The sequence below is a fragment of the Lipophrys pholis genome (genome assembly GCF_963383615.2).
Source record: "Lipophrys pholis genome assembly, chromosome: 10".
Classification (NCBI taxonomy): Eukaryota; Metazoa; Chordata; class Actinopteri; order Blenniiformes; family Blenniidae; genus Lipophrys; species Lipophrys pholis.
Genome location: NC_137640.1, coordinates 12952990 through 12970602, shown reverse-complemented (window position 1 = coordinate 12970602; position 17613 = coordinate 12952990). Strand labels below are relative to the sequence as shown.

At 40.8% G+C, this 17613-nt stretch overlaps 2 protein-coding genes across 2 annotated transcripts in view; both read right to left on the bottom strand.

Annotated features, from left to right (window-relative positions):
• Positions 1 to 5240, bottom strand: part of trabd2b (TraB domain containing 2B) — a 67861-nt gene extending 62621 nt beyond the window's left edge. The window contains exons 1-2 of the mRNA XM_080474141.1: positions 4728 to 5240; positions 1454 to 2023 (exon numbers count right to left, since the gene is read on the bottom strand). Of these exons, the coding sequence (XP_080330267.1) occupies positions 1454 to 2023; positions 4728 to 4841 (684 nt within the window). The 5' untranslated portion in view covers positions 4842 to 5240. The remainder of the gene's footprint in view (positions 1 to 1453; positions 2024 to 4727) is intronic.
• lpxn (leupaxin) overlaps positions 4555 to 17613 on the bottom strand; it is a 29014-nt gene continuing 15955 nt past the window's right edge. Inside the window, exons 10-11 of the mRNA XM_080474143.1 lie at positions 6754 to 6895; positions 4555 to 4938 (exon numbers count right to left, since the gene is read on the bottom strand). Coding sequence (XP_080330269.1) covers positions 6801 to 6895 — 95 coding nt within the window. The 3' untranslated portion in view covers positions 4555 to 4938; positions 6754 to 6800. The remainder of the gene's footprint in view (positions 4939 to 6753; positions 6896 to 17613) is intronic.

The window sequence follows — 17613 nt, the reverse complement described above, 5'->3', positions numbered from 1 at the left end:
CACGTGTCTTGTAAAAAATTTCAAATAAAACAATTACTGCCCACTGTAAATTCAGTTGAGTTTGATTGAATTGATTCTGAAGAGTGAAATAAATTCAAAGCTTTCCAGAAGTATAACCACTGCTTTCTAAAACTGGACTTGTGCTGCTTCTCAACCATGTATGGATGTAATTTAAAACTGTGTTGTTATAAGGCCCCATGCTTACCACGCTAAATGCTGATCAGCATTAGATGCAGTTAGACTAAGCCAACAGACACCACAGATGAATCCCTTAAGATAATAAAAAAAAACATTTGTCAATAGCACACAACTGCAAAGCCCCACCAAAGGCTTTAGTACTTGTGCTCTTTATGACTAAGAAACGCACTGTGCCTTGCAGGGATTATTTCTAGGGGCAGTAAAGCTCTGAGGCATTTGCAGACCATGCAGTGCGACTTTGACAGCGTACTTAGGAGGTGTTGATGAAAGAGGAGAGGCTGGAAACCCACTGCATCTCAAATTAGCTCTGAAGACCTCTGTCCTGTCACATGGAGGTTTAGGCCCTCACAGATTCTGTTGCACCACACTGCCAATATGTCTGTTAGGAGCTTTGCACGCTTTTGTGCAAAGCTCCTCCGTGTGTGGCGTGCTGTGCTTGGAAAGCACATGTATTTTATTAGAAGAAGTTAATAAATACACGTACAGAGATGTTTTTCGTTCTTAATATGGATCAAAGGTTGTTGGGACATTAAATATCACAGAGCATCCTTTCCCCGTCAATACAGGCTGAGCACTGATTTTTCCGTGACCTCCTACAGAAGTCAAAAATGGTCTCCAGGCTCCATAACAACTTCGCTCCACCTGACCAATACTTTAAATAGACGCATGATCCCTTTTTTTTCATCTTCATATAAGGAAGCGAAGATGGGTTTACTCCTCATGTTTTGCTCATCAAGTAATTAGGTTATCTCACCCATCTTTCAATCTCCACTTACAGTATGAGCCATCCCACAGAGAGCCAGACAGGCAGTCTACATTAATGAAAGAGAGAGCACTCTGCTCTTCTCACCTTCTTATATCTGTTTTTCGTGTGCATGGCTCAGCCTGACACTCTTTCAGCAGATTCAGCTGTTGAGCATGTTTGTTTAGTGAGGTAGAGAGACATCCATAACCGTAAAGCTGTCTCCAACAGACAAGTTTTAATCACTTCTTTGTCTCAAATTGTCTTCTCCAACATTTTCTCTTCCCTACAGAGAAGGTGTAACATCCAAAATATGTGCTTGGACCTTTAATGCAGATTATAAAGTGAAATGCTCTTGTACTTTCTACCTTTGATGAAAATGTACAACTTTAGGATCTGCTCACACTACCTACATTTTTTACATTTTTACATTCCAGTTGTGTACATGCAGAGTATCCAAGGCAAAAAAGAAAAAAAGAAAAGAAAAAAGAAACAGTCATTTCTTGCTCTTACCTGAGAGAAGTTGAGGCCATTTAGTGGGTGACACTGCTCCTCCACACGCTCCACTGCCCCTGTCGTCTTTCCCATCCGCTCAGCCTCCTGAGCCAAGAACAGGTCCAGCACCGGCGTCCCTCTGGACCGCACGTCCCACTCGGTCAGTGAGTTGACCATCAGCATCACCCAAACAGGCCTCTTTCTCTCCCAGTTGCCTGCAATAGCATTAAATAGGTAGTCTGCATAAAGGCCTCTGCCTCTCTGGTCAGCAGTCATCCAGTAAGGCATCATGTGTTTGACGTAGTCCAGGTGGCGTTTGAGGCGGCGATACAGGTCTCGAGGTAGCAGGGTCTGCAGGTTCTCTCCGTGAGGCAGTAACTGGCAGCTGGTAAGTTTGGAAATGGTCAGTGGATCAGTCAGGTCCAACTCAAAGAAAACATTGTTGCTGCTGTGGAAAGCCTGTTTGGAGCTGTTAGGGATGAAATCCCAGACTCGGGTGTAGGGCACATGGATGGTACCGAATAGGTAAGACGGTGGATTAGGTGGCGTACGGTTTACTCTCCACAAAAAAGAGTTCATGTGACTTTGCTGGAAAACAAACAAAAACAAGGAGAAAGAAAATATTACATCAAGATCTTGAGAGCAAAAAAGAAACAAAAACACCAGAACCATCATGTTGGCGCAGTTCAAGTGGCCACAAAACTAAAGCTGACACATTTTTCCTCGACTGTGGTTTATGGTTCATATACTCAGGTCAACAAAGTTAGAGATTGAAATATTATTTTGCAATGACGACAGAGGAAGTCTGAAGTCTAGTCAGGTTGGGGATGTGCTCTGCTGCTATGGTGCAGGCAGGGAGTTTATAGAGGGGCCTTCTGGGCTGTAAACAGACCCCCGTGTATTGTAGAGGTGCATACCTCGGTTACCAAAGCCTCTTTTGGCCTGGGAAGCCTTTATAAGACTGCAGTGCAAATATACTACACGAGAGCTCATAAAAGCCAAAACCTGAAAGAAACCTGCTCTCCTTTCTGACCTCACTGTAATACTTTTGTTTGTTAATTCTTTTTTTACAGCAGGCGGAGAGATGTGATGCTGACAGTCTTAAGTACAGCTCGGTTTATGTCTCTTATATTAGAGGAAGCCTTTGTGTGCTGTGGTTCGCTTTATAGAGGGCAATGTCACAATGGAAATGAAATAATCACAGTCATTCTAAGCAGGCATGAGGCTTAATTGCATCTAAAATGTGTTTCTTGTTAAGTGCCCTGCAACTGTGCAATGACTCTCATGTTAGCCTTATTCAAATATGAAAAAAAAGAACTACTTTTATAAACAATATCAAACTTCTGGCTTCCAAGATGGTGTAATCAGGCATTTTGGGGGATGAGATCCATTACTATTGAATAAAGTTATTCTTAGAAAATGTTTACTTCTGAAATGTAATCAAGATGTCCCTCAGCTGTGCTCCAGTCATGTTGCTTCTGCCAACTATGCCTTTATCATTTAAACTGATCAGAAAGCAGCCAAAAGGAGTGAAGCCCTCTTTTGGGATGTTCTCTTATCATCATAATTAATTGAACTGAACATATAGTGATTTCTAGCACAGACTCTCACTAGATGAAATAAATCAAAAGTGCTTCATTTAATTTCAAGGACATCTTCAGCTTTTGCAAAATAACCTGAAATATTTAAACATTGCACATTCCACATTGGCGGGGTCGACTTGACTGAGGTTTGGACACACAACTAATGGTTTAAATAAAATCGCTATCAATTTTTTATTTTATTTTTTAAAATTTATTTATTTATTATTTTTTGGGGGGGGGGGGGGGGGGGGGGGGGGGGGGGCTTGGTTTAGCAAGTGCTGCGTTTCATCCTGCTTAAACGGACATTTGCTTCAAAGTGAGTATCTCAAAAATGCAGATTTTTCGACCAAGAAAGCAAGTGTGGTCCTACTCGCCGAAAGTCCTGACGAGCGTTAAGATCCCCTATGCAGAAAGTTTGCATGGACTTTTTCTGGAAAGCTTTGACGCTCAGGCTCTCTTTTATGGGGGTAATTACTCCTAACCGAAAACAGAGACCACTGTACTGACACATCACAAATCACATGAAGCGAATGAGCACGAGGCAATTCAGTGATTTCTGACAATAAATCAATTATCAGCGTATACGCAATACAAGACACTAATGAAACAAAACCTTAATCTATAAACTACGCCTTTATGATGACCCAAGAATCTTCCACACGCAAGGGCACCTGAGATGTCATTTTTAAATCCACTTGTCATTGAGGTTCATTTTTTATTTTTATTTTTATGCAGAGTATTTTTTCAGTAGGAAAACGTGTTGGATGTGATGTCTACAGTCACAGTTTGTATTACTGAAAGGCAGACAACCAGGTAGACGGTAAGTTGACCAAGCTGGTGTGCGTCTAGGGCTGCTCCTTACAGCTGCAAATCCTGGAGTTCAATCCACAGCCTTGAAAAACTCACCAGTATGCCCGATAAGTGTTTTAATAGGCCGTATGTTGCGCTGAAACACGATCACTTCTGAAAGGTCAATGAAACTTTTCCAAATGAAGTCAAGTCACCCGTGGGTGTTCCCCTCCTGCGTTTGTCACATAAACAGCCATGAAGTTGGCGCGCAGCAACAGTTTATCTTGGCAACCTATTTCATTTCTAAGGCCTGGATCTATATACAATAAATCCACATTTTCTGAGTCAGTTCAGTAAAAACTTAAAACCTTTACATGTCATCAGACACTGTGATTTAATACCGACCTGTGAATACTACTCCTACTACTAGTAATAATAATAATAATAATAATAATAATAATAATAATAATAATAATAATAATAATAATAATAATAATAATATTAATATTAGATCAATTCATGCATTTATTTATTTTTACTTTATCTTGCTGTAAACCCATCCTGTGTATATAGACAGGTGCCGGTTCAAATCGAGTCCAAAACATATTTATCTGCTTTCATTGTGTCCCCTGGTTATAATGTCTCCTCCATAAATAACCAGCGTTTACAATAATTTTCCTATATCTTGTGGTCAGATATTATCCAAGTGAAAGAACAGTGTCGAGTTTTTTTGTTTTTTTTCCTTTTGACAAGTGAACCCTAAATTGTATAAATCTGTGTAGAAGAATGATTGATATATGGCTGTAACTCTGTCATATACTTCTTGGTCAATAACAACAACATATATGGAACAAAAGAGCATCACACACATGCTTGGGTTTCAAGGCAATGACTGGATGAAGTGTTCGCACACCACTCACCGACTTTGGTGCGTCGCACTGTCTTGGTCTCCCCGGTCTGTCTGCGCTCCAGGGCGCAACAGCCTGTAGGAGAGCGCTCAGGAAGACCAGGCTGAGTCCCGGCAGGAAGACCATCGTGTCCAGATGACAGCACACTTGTGACAGTCAGCTCTCAGTGAACTTTATCTCACTCTTACCTTGTATTTTCCTCTCACTGCCCCTTCCCTGTCTCCTTTGAAGTGGAAAAAAAAAAAAAAAAGTTACCGGTGGCCTCTGGGCTCACGTGTGCGGCTCGGCTGGAGGACCATTCCGCCTCTGCGCCGCTGCCGACGCGCGCCGCTTACTCTCACTGTGTGTTTTTTTTTTTTTCTTTCTTTCTTTCTTTCGGTTTTTAAACTTTTCTAGTTTCCTTCCAACTCGATTCAGTCATGGAGCAGGAGCTATGAACTCTTTGGAGAGTTTGCGCTCCGCGAGTTTGGAGCATGTTGACTGGGAGAGAAGGAGGTGGGACGACCAGAGTACACCCACGCCATCCCCATACACACAGCGGATACCTACACGCGTCCCCGGCTCCCTTTGAGAGGAGGGGGCGCAGGTTCCGAGGGGGATGACAGGATTGCGTGTGAGTAAATATCCAGAGAGGAATGGACGTTTACAAGTCGTTATAAGTCCTTTAGTTATGTAGTTTTCTTTAAAGTGACCGATCTCCCCTGATATCTTAACCTATTCTATTGTTAAAGAAGCAGACGGCTAAATGATAGGTTTAATAATTATCATTTCATCACATCCTTGCAAAACGTTTCATTGGTGATATTTTTTGTTATTTTCTTCCAAGTTGACATTTTGGCGAAACAAGTTTAGCTGCAAAGATGAACGTCGATAATTGTTTCCATATATGTTCAGTCTACCTTTTATGTGCAATAAAACTCAGTTCGAGCATATGCACGTGGACAAAACACTTGGGTGAGTGTATGTCTACATTAAAAGAGAAGCTGTCTTGCATCCTACACATTGAAGAGGTGGTAATCGCCATAATGGCTGTCCAGCGGTTTGTTTGGGTTGGCTTTCAACAAAGTTATTTCCAAGATGTTAATGAACAATATTTCAAATGTCGCCACATAATTCCTACTCTGGTGTATTCGAGTCTGTCCTTCTATGTTTGACAAGCCCTCTATACATCTATACAAAGGCCCCACTGAGTCAGATTTGCTCTTTAACTCATGTGCACAGGACAAAGATATAATAAACTGGCCTGAGAGACACCTGTAAGGAGTATTTTTGTTTTTTGTTTTGTTTCAGTGCTCCTCTCAATTTGCACAAGGATGTCCAGGCACATTTGAAATAAATGGTGTGATGAGAAAAGTGGGCGCTCTTTGTGTGGGCCATGATGTCAACACTCTACTACTCTGCTGTGACCTCAGTTATTGTCCAAGTGGCAGAGAGTGTGACAGAGTCAAGTAGTGGAAATTTATCATGGGGACCCCTCAAACAAGTGGCACCGGACCCCTCCCTGCAGGCCAGTGGCTGACGGGTCGCAGACAAGTAACTCTTTGTCCTAGGCCTCGTTCTTCCTTCCTTTCCACTCCGCGTTCACTCCTGTTAATCAGCAGCTCTGTCCCACCACACACTCATTGTGTTTTACAGTCACACTAAGCATATTGGTTGTTTTGTGGAAAATACTATCACTGATCAGTCTGTTTTTTTAAAACAAAGATCATAGTTGTTCAACCTTGACACATCTACCCTCCGACTATTGACTGACTCGAACATTCAGGATAAGTTGAAAAGCAGGAAGCTCTGAAGTCAACATTTCTTTGTTTAATGTATCTGCAGATTGAGCCACTTGAATTCACCCTCTGATGTTTTCAGACGCATGAAACAGCCTATAAATCAAAAGAGATGAGTGTTGATTCAATTTAATCTTCAAGCTCTCGTTGGCAATCTGTTTTTCTCTTTTGTGGTTCTTGCCATGAGTGTCAGGTGTGGGATTTCGGTTTAGCAGTTTCAGCTGCTCTAATATGACCACCTGTGGACTCACGTATCCTACCTGCTTTAACCACACCTTGCAGAGGGGCTTTTCTTGAAGGAAGCTTTTCACATTCTTGGCTGGTTAGGAGAGGGCTTATGAGCGGCTGGCTGCAGGAGATTCCTGGACCAGGGCCCGCCCTTACAGCATGGTGCACATATAGCTGGGGACGAAAGAAGACTTTAAAGTTAATGTTGTGTTAGCAGATCGCAACAAACGCTCACTTACAGACGGCACATCTGGGGAGGCGTTGGAGAGAGAAGGAGGCAGGAGAAAAAATGAGTCTGCTCCACTCTGAAGCTATTTTCTTTTAAAGTACAAATCTATCTACAATTGAAGCCTGCTTATAAACCTGCCCACATTTTGTACATATGGGGAGTTAAAGCACTTGCAGAAGGAGGAGAAAATGAAGGGACCAGGTTGAATTGTGGGATTCTGCAAGTCCGAGGATCCAGTGTCTACTTGTCATTGCGGCTCTGTGCTGCCTGTCCATCTAAAGTTGTGCAGTCCTGCTGCAAAACCTCAACATTAACTCACTGCCTGTGCTTTTGAATCATTACTTGTTTTTTGGTATGTAATGCTGGAGGTAGTACTTCTTCTGTTACAAAAGTCTCCAGTGTGACACACCACAAGAAAAGGAAACCTCTATATGTACCGACTGTGCAGAGACATGTACTGGGCCTGGTCGTGTGTGCATAGTATTTTGTTTATTATGCACACAGGACCCTCTAGTGGCGTAAAGAAGAATTAAAATAATGTAGAATGGTACCAGAGGCGAGAAAAAGAAAGATGACTGTCCTGAGGTGGAAAATCGCCGCTTGAAATATGAATATATTAGTGCCTCATATCTTTAGACAACACCATGCTTTATAGATAGACTGGCTGTGAGTAAAGGTGTGTCGCTCTGTGTGTCTTTCCATTGTCTCTCTACACACACTGTCACCCTCCACTCGCCACCCATTTCTTGTATCCTCTGACCTGCTTTGAAGCTGTCCAGGAATAATATTGATTGAGTATCTGGTGAAATGTTATTGTAGTTTCCCTTTCTGTGTGTCCCGGGAAAAGAATGGCAAAATGAAAGGGAAGAGAAGAAGGACCACTAGCTGCTTAAGATTCTTAAAAAATATAGAGCTATGTGGGATTCAAACTAGATCAACTGAAGGCAACTTCTCTAGTGTCTATGTTTAGCCCATCTCTGGGAATTTCTGCAGCTTTCTAAAGTGCATGCAGACTCTGATTTCAAAAGTGTGTAGTGACAGCGTGTCTGTATTAAGCTGCCTTTTACCAGTTAATACAGGAACGTTTCTAGTGGCGTGCCAATGCAGGTATTGGATGGCTATCTGTCTTAATCTGTCTATCTTTTTTATGGGTGATAAGGCACCAACAATCAGCCAGTTAAAGTAGCAGAAAAATGCTGGTTTAACACAAATCAAACAGGCAGCATGTGTCATTTTGAAGTAATTCATTATATTTTTCGATCCTGTTGCAAACTGCATGTATGAATATTACCATAAAATACACGGAAAGCATAGTTCACCATTTTGAGACTAGGTTTTTAATTCTTTTTCCTGCTGGTCAAAATGTGTCTAAAAATACATCACTTCCGTGTCTTTTTAGGCTGCAGTCAGCAGCCGTAAACTGTTTCCAGCTTTGTTTTGTTAGCTGCTGTGGATCCAACCTCATATCTTCTCATCTTTCTATCATCAGGTATATTATCATAAGATGTAAAGATAAAACAAAAAATAAACATCTTAGTAAAAGAGAGGAAAAAAAATGACACATACAGAATAACAAGTTAAAAATTCTCTGAATTTGGAGAAACAGAATCATTTGCTGGTTATAAACCATATCGGTACAATAATCTGGAATTTAGAATTCTTGTCCAAATTGTCAAAACATAAAGTAATTGAGTATCTTAAGAGACTGAAGCAGCCACCTGTAAGTTTTCATACATAGAAAGAATTGAGGTTTTCTTTGAATATGCCAATCACATGTTGGTGACCCTTAGTTTAAAAATTTAGAAAGTTGGGCATATTAGTAATAAATGTGTGGCATTATCAGAAAATAGCTCTTGTCCTGATATTATGGTAAGGCAACAGTTTTGATCGTAATATTTATTTTTTGCTCTTTTTGTATCCATATGCAGTGCCTCTTCACAGTAAGCCTCATCTAATGTTTGCTTTGTAGAGCCTCTAATGCGTCCACATCAAAAGCCCGGCTGCAAAGTCACCCCATGATGCACTGGGCTCTCTCCCACTGATCATTGGCATTGTGAGAAATTGTATATCTATATCTGGAAACCCCCCCCCCCCCCCCCCCCCCCCCCTGCTGCCTTCTCTCTTTTTCTGCCCCATTTACCCCTGAAAGCCAAAGCAGGAGTTGTGGGGGAGTGAAAAGCCTCCCCCTGCTGCTAAGCAGATCCACCTTTTGGCCATTTGAATGGTAAAAGAATAAGATATGGAAGAATAATGATGTTTCCCCTCTTGTCATTTCAACGACCATAGTAGTGCTGCTACACATCTCTGCACAGGACAATAGATGGCATTGATATCATAATGTGATGGAAATATGATATATGTATTTTATTGTTAGTCTCTATAATACTGTTGGGGTTCATTGTCAATGTCCTGTTTGTGGTTTATTCAGACGAGGGCTCATCAGAGGCTTCCAATGCCATGTAAGGCCTTTTGCGCTGAATGGGGTACATCGTAAAAACAGCAGCCATGATGCCATTGAGTCAAATTGTCTGGTCTGTACTGGTGTCCGTATATGAATTTCAGCCTCAAGGACCCGATGAGCTCAAACTGGGATTTGAACATGACCTTTTTTTTGAAGGTGGCCATTGGCTCTAATGCAGTTCTTTGAAGAGTATCCTGTTGATGAAGTGCTTTAATGTCCCATATATACAGTATATAGTACATTTATAACTTCATGTTTGCCTTGATAAAAGATATCAGGTATCAAGAGTGAAACATGGCCTCAACCACATCCCGCTTATGTTGCTTTCCTCCATATTAACTTCAGAAAGCAAAGCCTGGCTCATCTGTGAGTCAGCTGAACCTGTCTGATGGTTTAGTTTGGTAGAGGGTTCATATTTCTGCATCAATCCAATGGTTGCTTGATGTTTTCTTTAAATTGGTATACCAACATTCTCTCTTGGTTGATGTGACCAACATGTACAGTATACTTGATTTTGAGTAAGCTATCTCAGTCTTGACTTATAACCTTCACAAAGAACATTGGGACAAAGGTTATGTTTTTGTTCGAGTGTATTTAGTGGTTTGTATGTATGTATGTATTTTACCAACCTTTCGCAAAAACTGCGATGCTAATGCAGCTGTGGCGTTGGAGAAGATATGCGCTCTACTGAGTGCCCGTTCAAGTTCTGATCTTTGTTTACTTACAACAGTGAAACACACACACAAACACACACAAATACTGTATTAGCGCGTCCAACCTACAATAAAGCAAAGGAAGGAAAATATCTTGACTGAGCCACCCTGGGAACGTATGTCTTTCACAAATAAAAGTTCCTTGATCAGCGTGATTAATAAAAGTAGACTTCAGCAACCAGGTCAGAATCAGTTTAAAGCTTTGGAGGAATGATGTGAAAGCACTCCTTTTTCCTCTGTGTATGCTGTTTTGTTAACAGAATTGGACAGTTCATGCTTCCTCTCTATCATATGTTCTTTTCCAAGTCTCTGTGTCTTTTCACCCCCACATCTCCTTTGGTTTTCAGCTCTGTTTATTTTCAAGATCAATGCATGGTTCTGTAACACTTGGCTGGTCTGTTCCAAAACCCAAAACTTAAGTTCACGTGTCAGTACGAATATAGATTAATCTAAATATGAGACAAGGAGGAATGCGGGAATGGAAGTGAATGGGGGAATGAAAAGGGGAAAAAACTAAACACAATAAGAAGAGGTGTTGATGGAAACCAATTGATGTGAAAAGAAACAGAAATGCCACAAAAACACAGGATTAGTTCAGATAGATGACTCTGTATTGATACAACACAGACATAATTGATTGCTTTCTAGGGCATATATCAAAAAACTACAATTAATCGTTTGTGAAAAGTGAGTGAATGAGGAAGAGAATCAGGGTACTTTCAAGATCTCCATAATAAAAAAACTATCAGCTAAGCACATGGACATTAATACAGGTCGTCACACAAGCAGTTTTACACGTATTCCAGACCCCTTGCTCTGCTTTCTGGGCATCGTTCCTACAGCTAATCTTCACTCACACATAGGGCTGTTCTGGCGGTTGACAGGGAGCAGTGGAGCTGTCAACAGGCCCAGAGCCTGTCAAGAAGCATGCTGTGCTACCACGCTACACACACACACACACACACACACACACACACACACACACACACACACACACACACACACACACACACACACACAAAAGCTGATATAAACACACCTCCATACATGTGCATGCAGCTGAAACATGTCAAACAGTATGGCCTCTATGACAAAATAGACACAAACACAAGCATAGCCGGTGACGAGGAACACATTAAGCTGCATGGCTTGTGTGGTTCAACTGCAACACACACACACACACACACACACACACACACACACACACACACACACACACACACACATGTTAACAAATTAAACAGCATGGTCCTTCTGGCTGAATACACAAACATGCGCATGCACACGTGTACAGGCAGGTACACAAACAGTCCTCGTAAGAATGACCCAGAAAAATAATTTTCTGCTTCTTCAGCTGATCCTGAACATGTGTCACAGTTTATACTGTAATCTGCCGTAAGAAAGAGAGAACAAAGAAAATACACCAACTTCGCGTCTTTCTTTCATTTCTTGATTTATTTATGGTCCTGCCTGGAGTTTGGCCTATGCTTCCATAGGGTATGAGAATGTGGCATAGCCTGGCAAAAATATTGCATTACCCACTTGTTGAAATGACTTCTGTTTGTGAGAAAAATAATACTAGAGAATCACACCAAAAACAAGTTGAACATTTATCATGAGTTGTTGCAAAACCCCTCACAGGATTAAAGTGTATATTTTAGCTAACCAAGCTGAAAATATAGTTCAGCTGCAACATCAATAACCCTGTGATGACAGCCTCAATTCTCCTCCGAGCACCACAGAAGACATCTTACAGTCTTAATCTGATTGAGCTCTGATGCTCAGGTCCAAGTGCAAGGCAAACTCAAGCTATAATACCCCAAAGCAACTTTAGCAATAGGCACATACTGTCTACACACAGTGACTTGCAACAATTTGAGTATGCAGTGGTGCTTAACTATATGTGCTACAACATGTATAAGAGCCCATCAATTCACTTGTCATATTTTTCCTAGTTGGGCTGCACGTCAACAGAGTGGTTAACAGTCGTGCCTTACAGCAAGGTTCAAATACATCCCAGAACCTTTCTCTGGAGAGTTTGCATGTTCTCCCCCCCCGTGTGTGTGTGTGTGTGTGTGTGTGTGTGTGTGTGTGTGTGTGTGTGTGTGTGTGTGTGTGTGTGTGTGTGTGTGTGTGTGTGTGTGTGTGTGTGTGTGTGTGTGTGTGTGTGTGTACTCCAGTTTCCTCCAACAGTCCAAAAACATGCATATGAGGTCAACTGGTGACACTAACTTGCCCCTCGCTGTGAATGTGAGTGTGTGTGGTAGTTTGTCTCTGTGGGTTTGCCCTGTGACAGACTGGCAACCTGTTCAGGGTGTGTTCTGCCTTCGCCCCGTGACTCTAAACACGATAAGCAGTGAAGAAAATGGATGCATGGTATGGTATGGTATGGTATGGTATGGTATGGTATGGTATGGTATGGTATGGTATGGTATGGTATAGCACAGTATCATCAAATGTAAACCTCACAGTGGTGCAGACAAAGAAAGGATCACCAAAGGATGTGCAATGATATATATTACCTCAAAGAATGAATGTTTAACTAAGTGTCATGGTGATTTATTCAGTTGTTGAGCTCTTTAGTTAAAAACCAGTTGGATATTGCCACACACAGACTGATACCTTAAATTCACCAGCATTTCATAGGCAGTCTTTGCACAACGTGCCACAGTTAGATCAATATGGAACTTGAGGTTGTTGTTTTTTTTTTGGTTTTTTTTAACATGTAGTCACCATAAACCTTGGAGGCCTCCAGTCATTTAGTAAACATCAGTCATGTATATTACAGTTTTCAGTTGTATGTATAAACAGACACTCCTGTGATTCAACAGAGGTCAGACAAAAGTCACTTAAATTGACTGCAGAGGGTAGAAACATACATCACACTCTCAACCATTCAGTACCAAGCAGCCATAGAGAGACACTCACTTGATTTATGAGCCAGAGCTGAGCCTCACGTGGTCTACTGGCTACGGGCATGCTACCATGATTGAAAGTCACATCTAAGCCAATGTACGTGCTACTCACTCACCACATTGCAGACGTCCGGAGATGACTGTGTTCTGTTTTGATATCGACCATTCTGAAATGAAGTTGACAGGGTAACATTTACAAAGTAATTTGAGCACACTGGATACAGGAGTCAACTGTTCTTGTAAAGTAGTCATTGGATTTTATAGCCTGTAAGTTTCTCCTTCTCTTCAGTCTTTTAGTTTCCCGTCTTTTTTCATGCCCTGATCCATTGGCTTTATCATCTTATTACCATGCTCATGGCGCTCTACATAATAAATGTGTTACTTCAAAATTTTATAACAAAATAAATCTAATGACATAGGAGGATACAGGATTTTTCTCTAGCTCTTTTACTTATTACCTGAAATATTTTAAGATAGCGTTCTTATCGGTAAATAGTCCAATCTAAAGGTATAAGCAAATTCACAGATTTGTTTTGAAATACAATACAAGTTTTAAGAAAATGGTTGTTTGAACGTTATGATCTGCCTTAACTGTGCATTTTTCAATTCAGAAACATGTCTGCCAAAGATATTTCCAGAATTAAAATTTTTCAATGATGGGATTTATGACAAATTGTTTCATGACACTCACAATGTCTGAACTTCCCTGTGAAATTCACTTGGTCTTCCTGCGTAAATATTATCACAATGATGAGATAAAGAGGTGGGTTTATTTACTCATGCGCACACTGACAAATAGCTGAGGATTAGGAGTTAAACCTATGTATATGTGACGTTTCTACCTGTTTAACAATCCATAATCTGCTTTTAGTTGTAGACATGTGAGAAGTTTCACTCTCACAATTAGCTTTGAGTATTGGTTGTAAAAATCATTACCCCAACATCAGAGAACAAATAAACACAAGGTAATTGAGACTAAAAGACATACCTTTGAAAATGTCTCAATCATTGAAATTTCATGTTTCTCGCTGTTTTACACAGACCTGATGCTGAACGTGTTGTCGTTTCTGTAAGCAAAATAAATTGAACACATGTTTGTATATTGTTTGATTTCTGGTTTGAGTTCACGCTGTTTAGCTGCTGATATAGATCCCCCAGATCCAAAATATCAAGCTCATGACTACACAACGTCTCTGTGAGACTCTGAAATATTGTGTTTAGATCAGATAAGCAGTCAGGCAGCAGCTCTTTCGGGAGCTACCTCACAGTCTTCAGTGGTAATATCTCACAGTGAAGCACACAGAAGATAACCATAGAAGAGTGACATTAGCAAAGCTTTAGCAAATCAATCAATTTGCCAAACAGACCAGTCCACTGCAAAACATTCTGCAATGGCAATAATCAAAGTTAGACTGTTGTTCTGTGATCATAATGAAGACTTTGAATGTGCAGAACAGATTTTGGTACGGTGGTAAAAATGATATTGGATATTTCACAAAGACCCATCAAAACAATAATTACTTTGGAAATTCCAAAGCAGGGAGCTGATCACAGCCGGGTTTTTGCAGGGTGAAAATTACTGCAAATCACACAAAACACCGGACTAGTTCTGACAATATAAAGTTACTTGCATTAAAGGATATTAGAATCATCAATATTCATCTTCAGTTAGCACAGTGAGGCAGCGGCCCTCGTTATCGCCTGATCATAATCAAACATACACATCTATGATTCACTTCTCATTTGATTTGCACAAAAATATATAATAATAAGACTGTAGTAATATCACTTTGACACATCATTTCTTTGAGAATTGCAAGATCAAACAGAACGCCTGTCCTATCTCATCTTTACAGCAGCAAACGTTTTGTCCAGACAAGGAATGCAATAGAGGAAATACGGAAAAAAGATTTTGTCTCAATCCTTCAAATGTAGTTGGCATTTTCTTATCTGCCTTTAGAACAAATTCCCTCTATTAGTAATTTCCTTTTCACAGTTAAAATGCTTTTGTATGTGTGTTGTTTTTGCAAATGTACCAAGTTTTCTACTACTTGGATCATTTTAAATGTTTTCAAATGTCAGTTGGATACATCCCCGGATGCACTTGAACACCAGACATCAGAGATAGTATCTGCGGTCATCGGGTGTTTCGGGTCTTTCACCGTCAGACCGGGAGTGATCAATTCCCGGCCTGTGTCCAAGAAGCATTCATCCACAGCTTGTCTCTTTTGGTCTACAGCCATCTAGACACTTACTCAGCTGCCTCTGAAACTCGACCGATGGCCTTCCTCTTACATGGGAAAGCAATGCCATGGAGGCTGTTGGCTTTGAACAGAGATGAGCCTGCAAAGCCTTTTCCCTTCAATTTCGATCGGCAAACACATGGTTTGCCAGACTGACCTGCGGCACCCCTCCACCAGCTCGGTGTACTTTGCGCTTTTCCTTCCTCTTCTATCCTCTCCTTCCAGAGCACTGTAAGCTAAGGTGCCGTGCTCACCCTGGGAGCTCACAGGACACTTTCTTAGATGTTTCTGAGACCAGTACGATATCTGGTTGAAGGGCGGTCTCAGCAATGGCTTCAGGGAATTTCAGTTGGGTTTCACAGTCCACCCTCATCTTGCCAGTGGTGAGCTGTCCCAGGGAGGTCTGCCTAGGCATTTTGGCATGCTGTTAGCTGTTGTCCCGCTCTCACAAATACAATTTCTTGTCTTGATGGTAGGTGATTTTTGCTCCTGTCAATGGCGCTGCAGCTGGACCAGGCGATGACCTACAGCACGTGGTTGTGACGACCCTCCCCAAGTGCTTTAGGACAGGCACTCAGGATGTGTTCAAGTGGGCCTCATCCTTGAAACAAAGGACAAAATGGTGATTTGACCTTGCCCCAACAGAAAAGTTTGGATTGGCTGGGTAATGCATCATACACAGACTGTATAAGGATCTTGATTCGTAAATGTTCTGCCTTCCACAGCTCTGGCCATGTGACCTTCCCGATCCACTGCCTGTTCCCATTTAGTCAGTAACTCATACCACTGCATTTAAAAAGATATATTCATGACTTAAGTACACATACCACTAGAGGGAGTTCATGTACCACTGGTGGTACATGTACCACTGTTTGAGAATCATGGATTTAAGTTATTGTAGCATTCACCGTTGTATTAAATGCATTATCTTTATTAATATCCCTAATTATGCCAAATAAATGTGATTTACAGAAAGTATAACCTGCTACTACTAAATCGTTTATTGAACTGTAAGTCTCAATTGCCAACTTTTCCAACATTTATGACTTATTTAAATGTTTGCTGATTGTTTGCCTCATCCTTCTTGGTCAAATATTGGTGCATTTGTCTGTTTTGCTCTCACAGAGTTCCTCCCTCATATGCACAAAACATCTTTACTTTTGTCTCTGGTCCTGCCTTTCTCATCTTCTATGTGTTGCAACATCAAACGTAACACATAAAAGCCTTTCTGCGGTACTGGAAAGAGTTTCTCCCTTGAAATGTGGTTCTCATTTCATGCTATTATCATATCACTGGACATGTCCACATGCAACTTTTGTTTTGAAGACCATGGATTCAGAGAGTAAATGAGCCACAGAGTCAGTAATTTGAACTGTAATTCCTCCGTAAGCCCTGACGGAGACTCAGAAACTGTTTCGTGGAAACATTTCCGAAGCCAGACATCATTAGACGGAAGAAAAGTGAAGAAGATGTTGATAAAAATGACTGAGTAATCCTTGGGTTCCTGTTTGTCTTGGCTTTGTTGGTTGCTATGTGACTGCAGAGTGTGTGAAAGAGACCAAGAGAGGGAAAGAAATAAAGGCAATGAGTTTCTGACATAAGGAAAGAAAAAAAGAAAAAATCTGTGTCTGTTTTCACCTAAGGAGCACTGTCAATGCTGTCAAGCCGATGCAAAAAAAATATGTGAAATGGAAAGATAGTGGCTTATCTGCTTTAGTTCATCATTAAACACAAGTAGCAATTTGGGAAATCATCGATCATTTTGTGATGTCAAACACAATCTTGTAATCTGTTTTGTTTTTCCACTACAGTTGAAAAGGTAACCAAATGCCAAACAGTTTTCCTCTGAATCTATTTGTCTTCACTTCCATCAAGGGTGAAGTTTCGTATGCATGATATTGATATTTCTCATATAATCCCGAATTTGATCGTCAGCTTGAGGGACTTTCAGTGTGGAGCTTGTGTGCTCCCCCTGTGCATGTTAGATGTCTGGTTATTCGGTGTTTGTCCCACTGTCCAAAGACATACATATAAAGGGGATAGATGTCTCTAAATTCACCATCTGGAGTGTAAACTACCTTCACCAACAGACACTAACAACTTAAACTGTAGTGGGACAGAAGATAGATGGCTTTTGTTTTCATATTGCGAGCAAATAATTATGTATTTTCTCAAATGAAGTAGAGCTTGACTATTTATATTGACGTATCAACCAAAAAAAAAAGACTTTAAAAATGAACTGCTCCACTGCATTTGTTGAAAGAGATTTTGAATGTTGATGTATTTTAAATAAGCAGAGTGGTGCTTGACCTCTGGCTCTCCAAACACGTA